Here is a 13,467-nt window from a genome sequence, read left to right as displayed (position 1 = left end):
TCAAAATTTAATTCACTCTTCCCCCTCCCATCTGCACCAAAAAGGGAAGGGGTAGGTGGGTGGGTAGAAAACAAACCAGTCAGATGTAAAACCACTTCAGGTCAAACTCCCAGAAGATTTGTTGCTCATGGGGTAGAGAAAAAGGCCTTAACATACCCCCTCCCCAGATACTAGCCAAGCACCAGTATTGATTTCAGAGTAACAGGTTAGACTGAAATATCGCCATGGCAGCCATCAAGTGTTAGAGCACAATCACGGGGCCTTCTCTCCCTGTCAGGGCATAGGCTGGAGCTAAGGCTACACTCAAAACCAATCCACACACAGCACACTTTCTCATCAGTAGTCTTCTCCAGAGCTACAATCAAACTCTGCCATGGTGGTAACCACCCCTGTCATACTGGGGGTGGGGGGCGGGGGGGGCACTAAGGAAGGCGAACGCTGCCCTATCCAGCCTATTGTAACAAGGAAGGCCAACTGAGTCCTAAGCATGCGTCAGTCACACAGAATGCTGCTGCTGCTTCTCATCAAGCCAAATCCTGTATACCATCAGAACACACACAGACTCGGCTCCTGGAAGCCTCAGGCCCTGACACTGAACTGATCATCACAGTCTCTACTGTGCACACTCTGACGGGTCTTCCTAGTTCTCAAATGCGGGGCTTGAAGCGCTGGCCCTGCCTGCCATTCGATCTGTGCGAGCAGAATGCTTTGGGGTGCCCGGCGGCCCCTGCACACACACGCCTCACCTGAAGGGTGCGTCATATAGGGGAAATGCGCTGTTGTCGAGACTGGAATGGGCTGTAGTGCACTTTGAGCGAGGGCGGCCTGGGGACCGCCGGGTGGCTGTGTCGTCATTAGCATCATTGGCGCATGGGCAGTTGGATGAGAAGGAACCATTCCTGACTGTACATGAGCCTGAAACAGAGAGCTCTTTTACGCATACAGGCAACATCTCCAGCTTAAACAACATGTCAACTGTGTTCCTTTAGCTGGGCTGGGGCAGGAAAGGCCAACAGGGGGCCCTCAGGGCCCTTTCTTTCCTCTGTGGACACTCCCTAGTGGATCATCCATTGACCTACAGACATGCGTCACCCTTTGCAGGTCCTGCAAGGCTGAGGGTGCAGGCGCCCAGCAAGCCTGGGTAAAAGTAAGGGCTGCAACATCCTAGCCTTCAACATTTCTGACTGCTGGATCCTGTGTATGTCAGGCAAGACCGTCACAAAGCTAGGTATCTGATCCGAGGGAAGCTTTCTCAACTTCTTAGGAAGAGATGCAATGATGCTTCAGGATCAGGCGTCTGAGTGGGGCCTGAAGCAGTTTTAAAGGTAACCTCCCTTTTAATTAGGAAAGCGGGCGATGACAGTCATCTATGGATTCCTTCGCCCTCTTGTTGTCTGCCCCTCCCCTCTGCTTGTCTGCTCACCGGCACATCTCTGTGAAGAATGAGTCTGGGCAGCGAGAGAAGAGACAGCCGGGCCCCTTTATTCTAAGAGATGTGCTGACTGAGCAGGAGGAGGAGGCTGCAGTAAATGGCTCCAATGAAATGGGGGAGGAGTGATGTGAAATTTATGGGGCAGCCCCGTGTCCCTAAACCAAGTGATAGTGAGTGCAACCTGGTCTGTCAAGCTAGAAAAGGGTTAGCCAGCCCAACTGCTGGATCCCAGCCCTGGGGAGACATGGCAGGCCCAGAAGAGCCTTCCTTTCCTGCCTCCCTGTGCACTGTCCTAGACTACAATAAGCCTTGCATGAAATGCTGCTTTTACTGTCTTACATATTCCAGTGGGCCCATGGCGTATCTGGACTTCCCTGGAAGTGTTAACCTTTTTCTCTTTCAGCACAAAAACACAGAAGTGAGGTTTTAGGAACTCTAACTTAAGGTAAATTCACGTATCTACTTAGCCACCAGCCTCTGCTAACCACCTCGAGGACCCCAGCTCTCATGAAGCTCCTGATTCAGCCAAACCACGCTGGCCCACACCTGACCAGACCGGCCCCCTCCCCACTGTCAAAACCAATCATCCGCTGCAGTGCGCCACACCACAGGACCTTCCTCACTTGTGCAGAGGAGGACGCCCAAACTCCCCAGAGCTGCGGAACTCTAGTCACAATGTCGCCTTCTGAGAGGGAGCTCCGACTGAGCTGCGTCTCCAGCCCCCAGCACGCCAGCGCCTCGGGGGCGCACCGTTTGACATGAAATGGAGTTCAGTGAGCAGGCTAGCCTACACCTGCCTCAGACAGTTCTGTTATGAAAGCAGCAAAAAGAGCCATCAAATACAGCCGATTCACCCTTAACAGCTCCAGGGAGGGCCTCAAGGACAGTGTTAGAGCCCAATGTCAGTGCAGCTCCTTATTAAGATAATCTAACTTGGCCCTGGATTGCATGGACTTTAGTCAGCAGCTGATGCAGCCGGCAACCACGGAGATGGCAACCACACCTTTCAACCATCAGAGGCTCACACTGGAGGAGAGCTCCAGAGAGTCAGGATGCTAAGAAAAATGGGAACGCCTGAGTGCTTCCAACTTCTAGTTACACTCACCAATGTATAAGGCCAAGCCCTCTCAAGAAGTACAACATATGGTCAAAGCGGATGTACTGACAGGCAAGGAAAACAAGGGGAAAGATTTCTCTGGAACTCGTGTAACTAACAGTCAAGCGGAAAGGCTCAGGGCAGTCACCTCAGAGAGCTGAGAATTTGTGAAGGCTCAACCTCCCTGCCAGTCTTCTCTCTCTCTCTCTCTCTCTGTGTGTGTGTGTGTGTGTGTTTGTGTGTGTGTGGGGGGGGGCGGAAGTGAGGGAGGGAGAATAGGGTAGGGATAGAGAGAGAGGGAAGGGAGAAGAGGAGAAAGAATGTGTGTACTATGTATACACATATAGCAGTGAAGCTGTATAAACATAGCAAAGCAGACACAGGAAGGAAAGGACTGGGTTGCATTCCAAAATCAGAAAGATTTATAAGGTCTCAGATGGGAAACACTGAAGGACTGACCAATCAGCAACTTCAAAGACCCCATTACAAAACCACACCAACATTCAGTTAGGGCCAGATCACATGTATTTGAGTGGGGAAGGGAGACAGGCAGATGGCATCACACACAGGGTTTCCTAGCCTGCAGAGCACCTGGCTCTTCACTGCTTCTCCAATAACTTTCTTATTCTACTTGGTCTCCACAGAAAGTTGGCTAAAGCTGGTTTACCTGAGGTACGTGGGCCATGTGGGGAGGATTGGTGTATGCCGGCTGAACGTGAGAAGGATGGATTGTAAAGACGGTCTGTTGTGCTGTTGGGAAACTATTCTGTGGCGACTGCGTATTGGAGGCAGGGGTCATGGAAGGTGGGGTTGGTGCGAGCCCCGCGTGGTAAATGGCAGACTGCTGCTGTGGACTGGCCAGATGGAGCGCCTGGGCGGCCTGGTGCTGATGGTGCTGCAAGGCGACAAGAAAGAACTGAGAAAACCATTTCTTCAATGAAAAGCAGATAAGGTCACATACAAAGCTGAACTCCATACGTGAGCGTAGGCTCCACTGGGCCCACTGAAGACGAAGGCCAGTGGCAAGTACCAGAGAATGTACAGGGTGGGAAGGGCAGGGCTGGGGGGCACCCCCCATTCAGAGACACTCCCTTCTGGGCACAAGCCCAATTCTCAGCCCGGCGGTAGCAAGACACCAACCAAGCAGAGGTAAAACAAGTCCACTGCCCCAGGGAACTGAAAGATGTCAAAGAGATCCTCAAGCGCCCTGTTAACAAACATGACTACAGAAACTAACAGGGAAAAAACCTCATTGTATAACTGTCAAAAAAAAAAAAAAAATCCCAAGCAAATCTCCTATACAATGTTAAATTAGATTTTTCCATCAATTATTTCTAGAACTTAACCAATCACTTCATTCTCAAGATGTATCTTAATATGCCTTAAAAACAGTAACAACAAAAACCAAACGCCAGGGCCACAGTGGGCAGAGTTAGCTGTCTGCTGGCGCCGCGAGGCAGCGCTCTGAGGGGTTTTGATCAAGCGATACCCAGCGCGCTCCTCAGCAGCGGAAACGCCCAGTGAACAGAACGAGGACGCACTTCTACAAGGACCTGGGTGTCTCCTTACCTGAACAGGACTGGGTGCAGGATGACTGCCACCGTGCTGGCTCTGCTGCTGTCCGGTGGGGGTAGCTGAAGGCTGAGGATGTGGAGTATGTGGGTGCAGGGTAGCATTAGGGTGCGCATACTGCTGAGCAAGGGAGCCAGTGGAAACTGAAGTGAAAGAGAAAGGTGTGCGTACAATCGACATGTAGGACCGTCTCAAGTGCTCCTCTGTGCCTCATCAGCTGAGCTTTCGTGATACTCCACGCCTAACTTAGGTTTTCACCAATCTGTTTTCGACTCCACTTAAACCATCCATTTTCTTGAAAATCTAAGTGTGATGTTATCACTTACCAATTACACTAGCATTTTATTTCTATAACACAGCTGTACACATTAAAATCGAATTAAATTTATTCTTATAAACAGTCACCATATTTTCCTGAAAAAGGAACTTAAACAGATAAGCAGAAACAATCCACACACACACACACACTCACACTCTCTCTCTCTCTCTTTAGCTCAAGGCCATCATCTGGCTAACCTCACCATGCTACTGCCCTGGAGCAGGCACAGTGTCCTGTGGGCACGGACTGCAATGGGGCTGGGAGGGAGGGCAAGGTCAGGGCTCTATCTTCACAGCAAAATGACCATAATCAGTCTCAGCGGATCACAGAAGTCCCTCTGCCATTCAGTTCATACCCTGGATCCTCCCTACTCAAGGATCTGCCTCACCTTTGCTTTAAAAAATCTAGTAAATGGAATTACCTAAACTGTGTAGAAAAATGAACTCCCTTCAAAGCATCCCAGACTTCAGGAAGATTTTTACTAGCTAGAATAACTTCAAAGGAAGTATGATAGGCCATTCTAAGTAAAAATGTGTTCATTAGACCTGAGAACCTAATGCCAATTCTTTATGGATCTCAGCAAGACCATACCTTGATACCAAACAGGAGATTACATATAAATTCGTTTGTTCATGTATTCCCAAAACAGCAATCTGAGAATCAAAATCACAGCGAGTTCACTGCTTCTAGTAACTCCTGGCAGCACGGATACAAATCTAACCACAATGTGGCAATGAGCTGAGCACAGTGTTCTTAAGACACATCCCTAGCAACACAGGACTTCAGCATTCTCTCAAATTCATCCTAAAATTCCAGAGAAGCTAAGTTCGTACACAGAAACAATCCAAAATAGCTCATGTTCTTCCTATGACATGTGAGCAAATACAGACATACAGGGGACTGACAGGAAGAAACAAGCGCTGCTATGAGAACAGGCACTCTAACTCCAACAGTCTAATAGGCAAGACGGCCAAGAGTCACCAGCATAGGTGACACCCGGCATGTCCCAAAGAAATGTTATGCAGAGGGTTAGGCACATGAAGCAATTCTGTTATGCCTGACATTGTAGGACCAAAGGCCACCAATATTCCAGCCTAAGTGGTTATCTCCCCAACTGTATGTATGTATTTTTTAAAGTAGACTCTATGCCCAGCATGTGGCTTGAACTCACAACCCTGAGTTTGAGAGCTGCACACTCTACTATCTGAGCTAGCCAGGCACCCCATACACGTATCTTTTAAACGAGGCAAGGGTGAGGCAAAAAGCCAGTGCTAGGATCACCTGTGCATCCACTGCCAATGTCATAGTAGGCATTAATATTTGTTAATACCCAGATTAAACAAAACACTTTCATTTATACAGTGAAAAAGTTTCCCTAACTCTAAGAGTTAATACACACTGGAACATATTAACAAGGAAAATTGTGGCAAGATAGTCTCTGGGTGTTTTTAGGAAGAGTCCATGCCTGTTTTCTGGGAGCTAGGAAGAATAATGTGCTAATTGCTTTCCCTGAACTCCATGGTCCCCAAGTCTATAAAGTCAGTGTCTTTCTACTAATTCATCTGCTTATTAAGCAGCCATTCTTCACCATCATATTCATTAGGTTAACTTTCAGATCCCCCCAAACTGTCTAGGCACTGACTTGGTCTAAAAGACCTGATATAAATTTCGAACCCAACTCTGCTCTTATAAAAATGTTATACTCATTCTTCAAATTTATTTTTAAATAACTACAATAGCCACATGTAGCTAGTGGCTTCTGATTACACAGCACAATTTACAGTACACTTTTATTATCACTGAAGTTCTACTGGAGAATGTTGTCTAGAGTCACTCACAGGCCTTTAAAAAAAAAAAACTTCTGCCACAGTGTGGAGCTAACGATGCTGACCCTGAGATCGAGTCACGTGCTCTACCGCTAAACCAGCCAGGCGCCCCTCACGCTCCTTATTTTCACACTATTAGCATCAAAATCCTCCCTATCCCCAAGCTTCTTAAATGTTTCATTTGCAACAATACTAAATATATCTAGGGAAAAGCAATTCCTGAATACCAAGACCCAGTACGGAATCTCAGAATTTCTATTTTTCAAACTTTATTCAAGAGAGGTTTGTACTTTAACCTTCTAAGTGAAGTTTTAAAAAACAATAAATAAAAAAATAAACTCTAGCTGGGTGCTCTATTATTAATTTTCTGACATAAAAACATTACCTCACACAAGGAGAATATTACATCCATGATGTCTCATAATGAAGTAATTCATCAATTTAAAAAGGTTAAAATCTTGAAATTATTTGGAAAAAAATTAAAGATAAAATATGTTTTACCATGCACTTTTAAAAGGTGTCAAAAGGCAGAATAAATGAAACAAGATGGGATTGGGAGGGAGACAAACCATAAGTGACTCTTAATCTCACAAAACAAACTGAGGGTTGCTGGGGGGAGGGGCATTGGGAGAAGGGGGGTGGGGTTATGGACAATGGGGAGGGTATGTGCTTTGGTGAGTGCTGTGAAGTGTGTAAACCTGGCAATTCACAGACCTGTACCCCTGGGGATGAAACTATATTATATGTTTATAAAAAATAAAAAAATTAAAAGGTATCAAAAGGCTATATTCTAATTTATATCTCATTTGCATTCATAGCACAAATACTTCAAGTAACCCAAACTGTGCGCATCTACACAGGCTTTTGTTTAAAAACAAAAACAAAAACAAAAAAAACCAAAACACCTGTACCCCTGAAACAAGTAATACATTATGTTATTTAAAAACAAAAAAAAAATCCTTTCCCTACATAAGTAACAGCAAACTACAATGCATTCTAAGAAAAATCAAGCACCTGTAAACATGCATCATTAACTGCAAATTAAACTTTGAAAGGTATAATTAGAAATAACTTCCTTTATCTTCTTGCTTAAAAGATATCTGCTAAGCAAGGACCTCATCCAGGAACTCTTACCCCCACTCAAGTACGAAAACGGGGCATCTAATTGGGAAAAAATGTGAAACCGACACATTTTAATTCAATACTTATATAACAAAAAAATTCAGTCTGGTTCCTTGAAAGGCCAGTTAAGAATGGGACAAAGGTGGGGTAGGAAAGATATCCAAAGGTTGAGGGGCAGAAAGACTGGAAGAAAAGAGAGCCAAGAGGAAGGAACCAAGATAGAATAAATGAGGAAAATTTACTAGAATCAGGGAAAGGGAGAAGGGGAGAGTGGAAGACAGTAAAAGCTAGGCTTTACTGAGTCTAATTATTTCATTAATTTAGCTAACGATTCCAAAGACTAAAAATAAATTTTCTTCAAAATTCTGATTTAGCTATTCATCGGTTAAACTTTGATTTATAAAAATCAAGTTGCCTTTATGAAACCTGGATGAATTCAGGCTAATCAAAGAAGCACTGCTTTTCTGGGTTTTACCTGGTCCAGAAATCTCCCATTCACTGTGTTCCCTGATACAAATGTTTAAAACTCTAAATGTATGACTTGTCAAATCCTCCTAACACTAATAACTACATTATAAAAACTGTTTCCTAAGCCATGATCCTACTGAAGCCAATTCAGTCCACAACGCTGTGCGTTTAATTTTTAACTAGGTTTTATCATTTTGACCTTGGATGCACAAGTCATGAGAGATCACCAGCACTTCAAAACTAAAAATGAAAACAAAATATTCCAATTTGATGTTAAATTCAGAAAAAGCAAGTGAGGAAAACTGAACTCTTAAAGGGGAGTTAACGGGCAACTAGATCAAACCAGGACAAAATGGCTTCTTGGGAGGGGGTGGTACAAAGCAGCAAATTAAATTACAAACAGCGGCCCCACTGTTAGTTTCTTTTAAAAACTATTAATTCCTTTCAGGGGGAGTTGTACTAAGGCAGTTAATACTTAGGTTTGATGATTAAGGACCTTTTAGCTACTTACCAGGAAACTGACTCCAAATTTACTATCAGACACAGTAAGATGGTGAGGATAACTACATTTGAGACCTCAAATTGAGTACATAATAAAATTAATTACTGACACTGTCTTTTACAAACTGTATCACATACAAAGTTTCCCTTTAATAGTATAGATATACAGCAAGACTCCTTTTTAAAGAGCATCTATTAAAGGATTAAATTTGTTAACAATTCCTAGCACCAAATGAGTAACATGTACACACTTATTTTTGGATACCAAGTCATGACACAGTCAATGAAAACTTAAGTCAAAATGTTTTCTCAACTTTTTAAAATCTGGCATTTAGTAGATTCAGACATTAAGTCTGTCTAAAATAATCCAAAATTTAGTATTTAAAATCTTAATCCTTAATATCCCTTAAAATATAGTATCGCACATAAAGTGACTCATTACTGACATACATTTCTGAAGGACTTGTGCAAGTTAGTACTTCTCTATTCCAAATACCGAAAGTCTGCGACTAGCCTTATTCAAAAACTGCCCTACAAAATAAAGAAGACACACCTTACACGTTCATTTCTAAAACAGAGCCCTGCCCAGACTTTCTCCATTTAGGAGCCACCGTTTATTTACCTTTTCACTGCTGGTGAGAGAGGCCAGTGCTGCCAAACATAATCCAGCAGCAAGGCTGCGCTTTCCTGGTGAAGCTCAAAACATCCTGGGGTGTCTACACCTGAATATTTTAAACCTTCTTCAGTCATGCAAAGACTGAAAAGACAGAAATGTTTCTTCCCTAGAATTTCAACCCTATTCAATTAAAAAATCCTTGTAAGGATAAATTTCTTCTTACCAGGATACTGAAAAAGCCTGCTATTTTAAGCCTTCTATACTAAATTTGTGGCTTGGATTAAAAAAAAAAAAAGGCAGTTCAGCAGAAGTTTCTTTGAACAAGGAAAATATTAGGCACTTCCAAAACAGTCGTCACATGTTTGCTTGGTATGCAAAAATTAATTTCTGACGCAACTCAATTTTTAAATTAACTCCAGCTTTCTTAAGCTGGGTTGTATTTTTTTTTTTTAAACTCTGAATTGTTTACAAATATACATATATTCAACAATTTTGGCTGGCACAAGGAAAATATTGCTCAACAAGTCTACTCCCTTAACATGTATTCTTTAAAAAGTGTTTTACTGTTCAATTAAAATTAGTATAAAAAACCCAACTCACTGGCAAAGTAGAAAGAAGGGCTTGTCTCCTTGTTGTATGGTAATTTGGGACATGCTGAATTTGGGAAATAGAAAGGTAAATTAGCCTTTTGAGGTGTGCATTTTCCTAATTTTCTGGAAAGGTTGACATATTTAGTAATTTCTTTTTGTATTCATGCATAAATCATTTTTCTTATTTTACAAGAGATGACAAGCACTTTAAACATTGCTACAAAATTATACAAAGGACTGAACCAAAAGACACTTTCTTCTGTACTTAATGTGTCGAGTTCCACATTCTGACTTGCTTAAATAAAAGGTATAAAATCATTATCTAATCAAAGAGCAGTATGGCATTCCATTGAACAACCTGAATACAAATAACGTACCAAAATAAGAGAATATTTACCAAGTTTAATTCAAAAGACTCAAACAATTTTGTAAATCATGAAGAGAAACATCATTATTCTGTAAGATATTTATTAGGCATCTGGAAGTGAACCCAAAAATTTAGAAACATAATAATGGTAATATTAAACATGGGTATAGTATCATTTCTTATTAAAATGTCTACATAAATCTGTGTGTCTGTAAGGACATTTGGAAGGATATGCACCAAAATGTTAACTGGTGGTTGTCAGGTGTTGGGGATAATAGGTGTATTTTAAATCTTTTTGCCTCATGTATTTTCTCATTTGCTTGCATTAAACTACCAAAAACAAACTCAAATAAACTCAAAGAGGATTCTAGATCTAATTCTTCCTGACGGCTTCAGTTAGTAAAGAAAGTTTCATTACTACTATTTTTGAAAGGGAAAATACCACTGCCATAGAACAAAATTAGGTGAACTAGAAGACCAGGAAACAAAAAGTAACTTCTTAGGAGGGAAGGGGCAAAGGCAATGATTTAAGTTAGATTAAGGTCAGAGATGAAGTTTGTGATCAAACTCCTTTCTATAACAGCTAGAAAGAGAACAAGGTCAATAACTATTTAGAAAGTTTAATATCTCTAATAATTTAGCTGTTCAATAATCTGTCAGCATATTTATATTAAATACACCAACCATTTAAAGAAAATAATCAGTCTTTTATTTTGTAGTCATTAGTGTCCTTTCTATTCTTAAAGCCTTTTGCTGTGGCTGTTAACAATGAATGAATGACAAAAGGGTGACACATAACTGTCGCCAACATCTGGGTGCATATTCTTTTATTTGCATAAAAAGTTGAAAATATTTAGATAGAATGAAGCTTAAAAATAGACATAATTCATACTCAAATATTTGGTTCCTTTGGGAATATGAAATATAAACTGTTCAAGGGAAGTAAGTATAAAATTAGCATTTCTATGCAACAGATTTAAAAGTACATTATTTTAAACTAAGACAAAAGTGTCTATATCTGGCATAATTAAGTCTTGGAAGAGCTAAAATAACTGAAGTAAATTACTGAAGAATTAATGACCTTGCTTTACTAGATTAAATTATGGTTTATGATGGCAAAGAACAAAATATTTCATTTTCTAGTGTTCTTTTTAGAGTATGAAATATCAAAACGAGACCGAGTAAACAACCGTATCAACAACCATATCATAGCAACAACCATAAGTCCATAGCCTCACCTCAGCCTACCCTTATCAAGAGATGTCAATTAGCTACAACATGTGTAAACTGTAGGAGAGGAGTTTCAGATCTGGCTGAGCAACTTTCTCCCAGCAATAAAGAACTAGTCTTAATGACAGATCATTCCAGATTTCACTGGACGTTAGATCTAGTGTTTTGTCTGCAGTATTTCCTATTTACGCACATTTGAATTGACTTCAGGGTCCAAGGACAACTACTTTTCAAATGGAAATGTTTTGGGAAAGCAATTATAAAACCATTAGTGTATCAAACAGTATTTAGGATACAGGCTATTTCAAACCAATGAACATCCATCCAAAAGACAAAACCAAATGCTGGCAGTTAGTGAACTCACTGAGGAGAAAGATTCTTCTCAACATCACAGTATTACTAGAATGTCTCAGAAGCATGGGTACAAAAACAGCTATTCTCTAAAAAGTAATGGAAATTTTAACTCAAAAGTTTTAGACCTTATTCCAAGGGGAGTATGCCAGAACAGGGGAAGGGAGAAGTGTTTTTTCTATTTTTATAATCATGATGTATTTATCAGAAATATATAAAAAATCATAATAAACTTTTTCACATAATAAGCCTTTAGCAAACCATAAGCCTTTAGCAAAAAATTGTTAAAATGTATACAAGCTGTGTAGAAGCATGTATGATGAACACACTTTTATGCAATTTCATATATACTTAGTCCTAGTTAAGACAAGCCAATGAAAAACAATCACAACGAAAATCATAAGTCAAAATCAGTCTATCGGTATTTTTTTCAATTAAATTATGAATGAGTTTCTTGTAAGAAAGTTTCCCCAAACGTGGCAATTACATCATTTTAACTTAAAGGGCATAATCCACAGCAGAAGGTTTTAAGTGGTAAGGTATAAAGATTGGGTTTAAGAATTTTACAAAAACAATGCCTTTAATCATTTAACATGCCTGTCACGGGGCGTGTGCAGTGGAAGCGCACCTCCGGGAAGAAAGCGCGAGCAGCAGGTCATGGATGACAAGAAACTTGACTGCTGCTGCCTGAGGCCTATTCCTATGAACCTACAGAGTATCATATAGCCGTAGTCATTTAAAAAGTTTTAAAAGGTTTTAAAAAATGCAATGTCCATGTAATTACTTGTAATGGTACTTTCTTTCTCAGAGTGGTGTACTTTCCATTTGTATGAATAAATTTAAATTTCTCTCCTCCCAGTCCAAAAAACTGAAATGCCAATGGGAAAACCTAAATGACAGTACAGGAGTGCTCAGGAAAGTTCAAAACAAAACTTACATCTTAATGAAACTAGAACGAATTAAAGTTTTTTTTGAAAAATATGGGTCCACTCACGGACTCTATTATTTTAAGATATGAGTGGAAATGTCATTTTAAATTCTCAACATTGAAAACCACATTATTTTAGTACTTTACATGGATGCGAAGGTGACCTGCACAAAACTCTCCAGCCACAAAACTAAGATGGAGATTTTTGCCTATTATTCCTTTACATATTGTTTTAATTATTTTACATAGGATACTTCTCATTTTTATTTTACCACTGCTTATATGATTATATTTAAAGTGTGACTCATGTCTGAAGGAGACCCAGTATCATACTATTTTGACCTCTTAAAATCAGCATGAGGCAGACATACAGTAGCATTCATTTTAATAAACAGCAATAAAAATATGTAACGCCAATGACTGCCCGAGGAAGGAGTGGAGCAGAATGTTTTCTTGTCAGGGAGAGCTTTCATTGTGTCACAACTTTCTTGGATGCCTTAGGCAGCCCATACCAAACTGTGTAATACTGATGAGGAAGAAGAGGAAGATGCCTTTCTCCACAAATGATACTTTCCGTTATACAAGTCATTCAATTTCACTTAAAATAAGGAAAGACGTTTGAACACAAATTTCAGCAACAGAAGTTGAAATGATTTGCCAAGAGTTAAAGAAATGGGTTAATCTTTTCTTTAGATTCTTGACCCTCATTGGTACAAAAGGCTAAGTTATTCTTAAAGTTTCTTTTCAGAGCTTTAAAACAATTAATAGTCACACACACTGAAAGAGACAAACAAAATGCTTCCTACCATACATCGCATGCGTCTGCTCATGAGCCCCATACTGAGTTGCTGAAGAAGACACTAAACCAGGCTGGGCGTGTGCCGGCGGCGCCATCATTCTAGCGTTACCCTGTATCACAGGGCTATAGACATGAGGATGCTGTGTTCAAACAAAATATAAAGAAAACACATTAAAGTATCGAACAGAATCAGGCAAATTTTAGTCAGACGTCTTAACTCCACACTTTCCAGGTTTAGAGAAACAACTCT

At 40.7% G+C, this 13,467-nt stretch overlaps 1 protein-coding gene across 6 annotated transcripts in view; it reads right to left on the bottom strand.

Moving 5' to 3' along the window:
* The window catches only part of ATXN2 (ataxin 2), a 114,258-nt gene that overhangs the window by 737 nt on the left and 100,054 nt on the right, over nt 1-13,467 (bottom strand). For 3 of the 6 annotated variants that reach the window (XM_044244264.1, XM_044244265.1, XM_044244270.1), the window contains 5 exons: nt 13,225-13,357; nt 9,553-9,606; nt 4,098-4,243; nt 3,196-3,423; nt 747-915 (listed from right to left, as the gene is read on the bottom strand). In XM_044244264.1, the coding sequence (XP_044100199.1) occupies nt 747-915; nt 3,196-3,423; nt 4,098-4,243; nt 9,553-9,606; nt 13,225-13,357 (730 nt within the window). The remainder of the gene's footprint in view (nt 1-746; nt 916-3,195; nt 3,424-4,097; nt 4,244-9,552; nt 9,607-13,224; nt 13,358-13,467) is intronic. The other 3 variants (XM_044244266.1, XM_044244268.1, XM_044244269.1) reach the window with 2 other exon arrangements.

The sequence above is a fragment of the Neovison vison genome, chromosome 3 (genome assembly GCF_020171115.1).
Source record: "Neovison vison isolate M4711 chromosome 3, ASM_NN_V1, whole genome shotgun sequence".
Lineage (NCBI taxonomy): Eukaryota > Metazoa > Chordata > Mammalia > Carnivora > Mustelidae > Neogale > Neogale vison.
The sequence above is the reverse complement of the archived record's forward strand: the minus strand, read 5'-3'. Positions and strand labels throughout refer to the sequence as shown.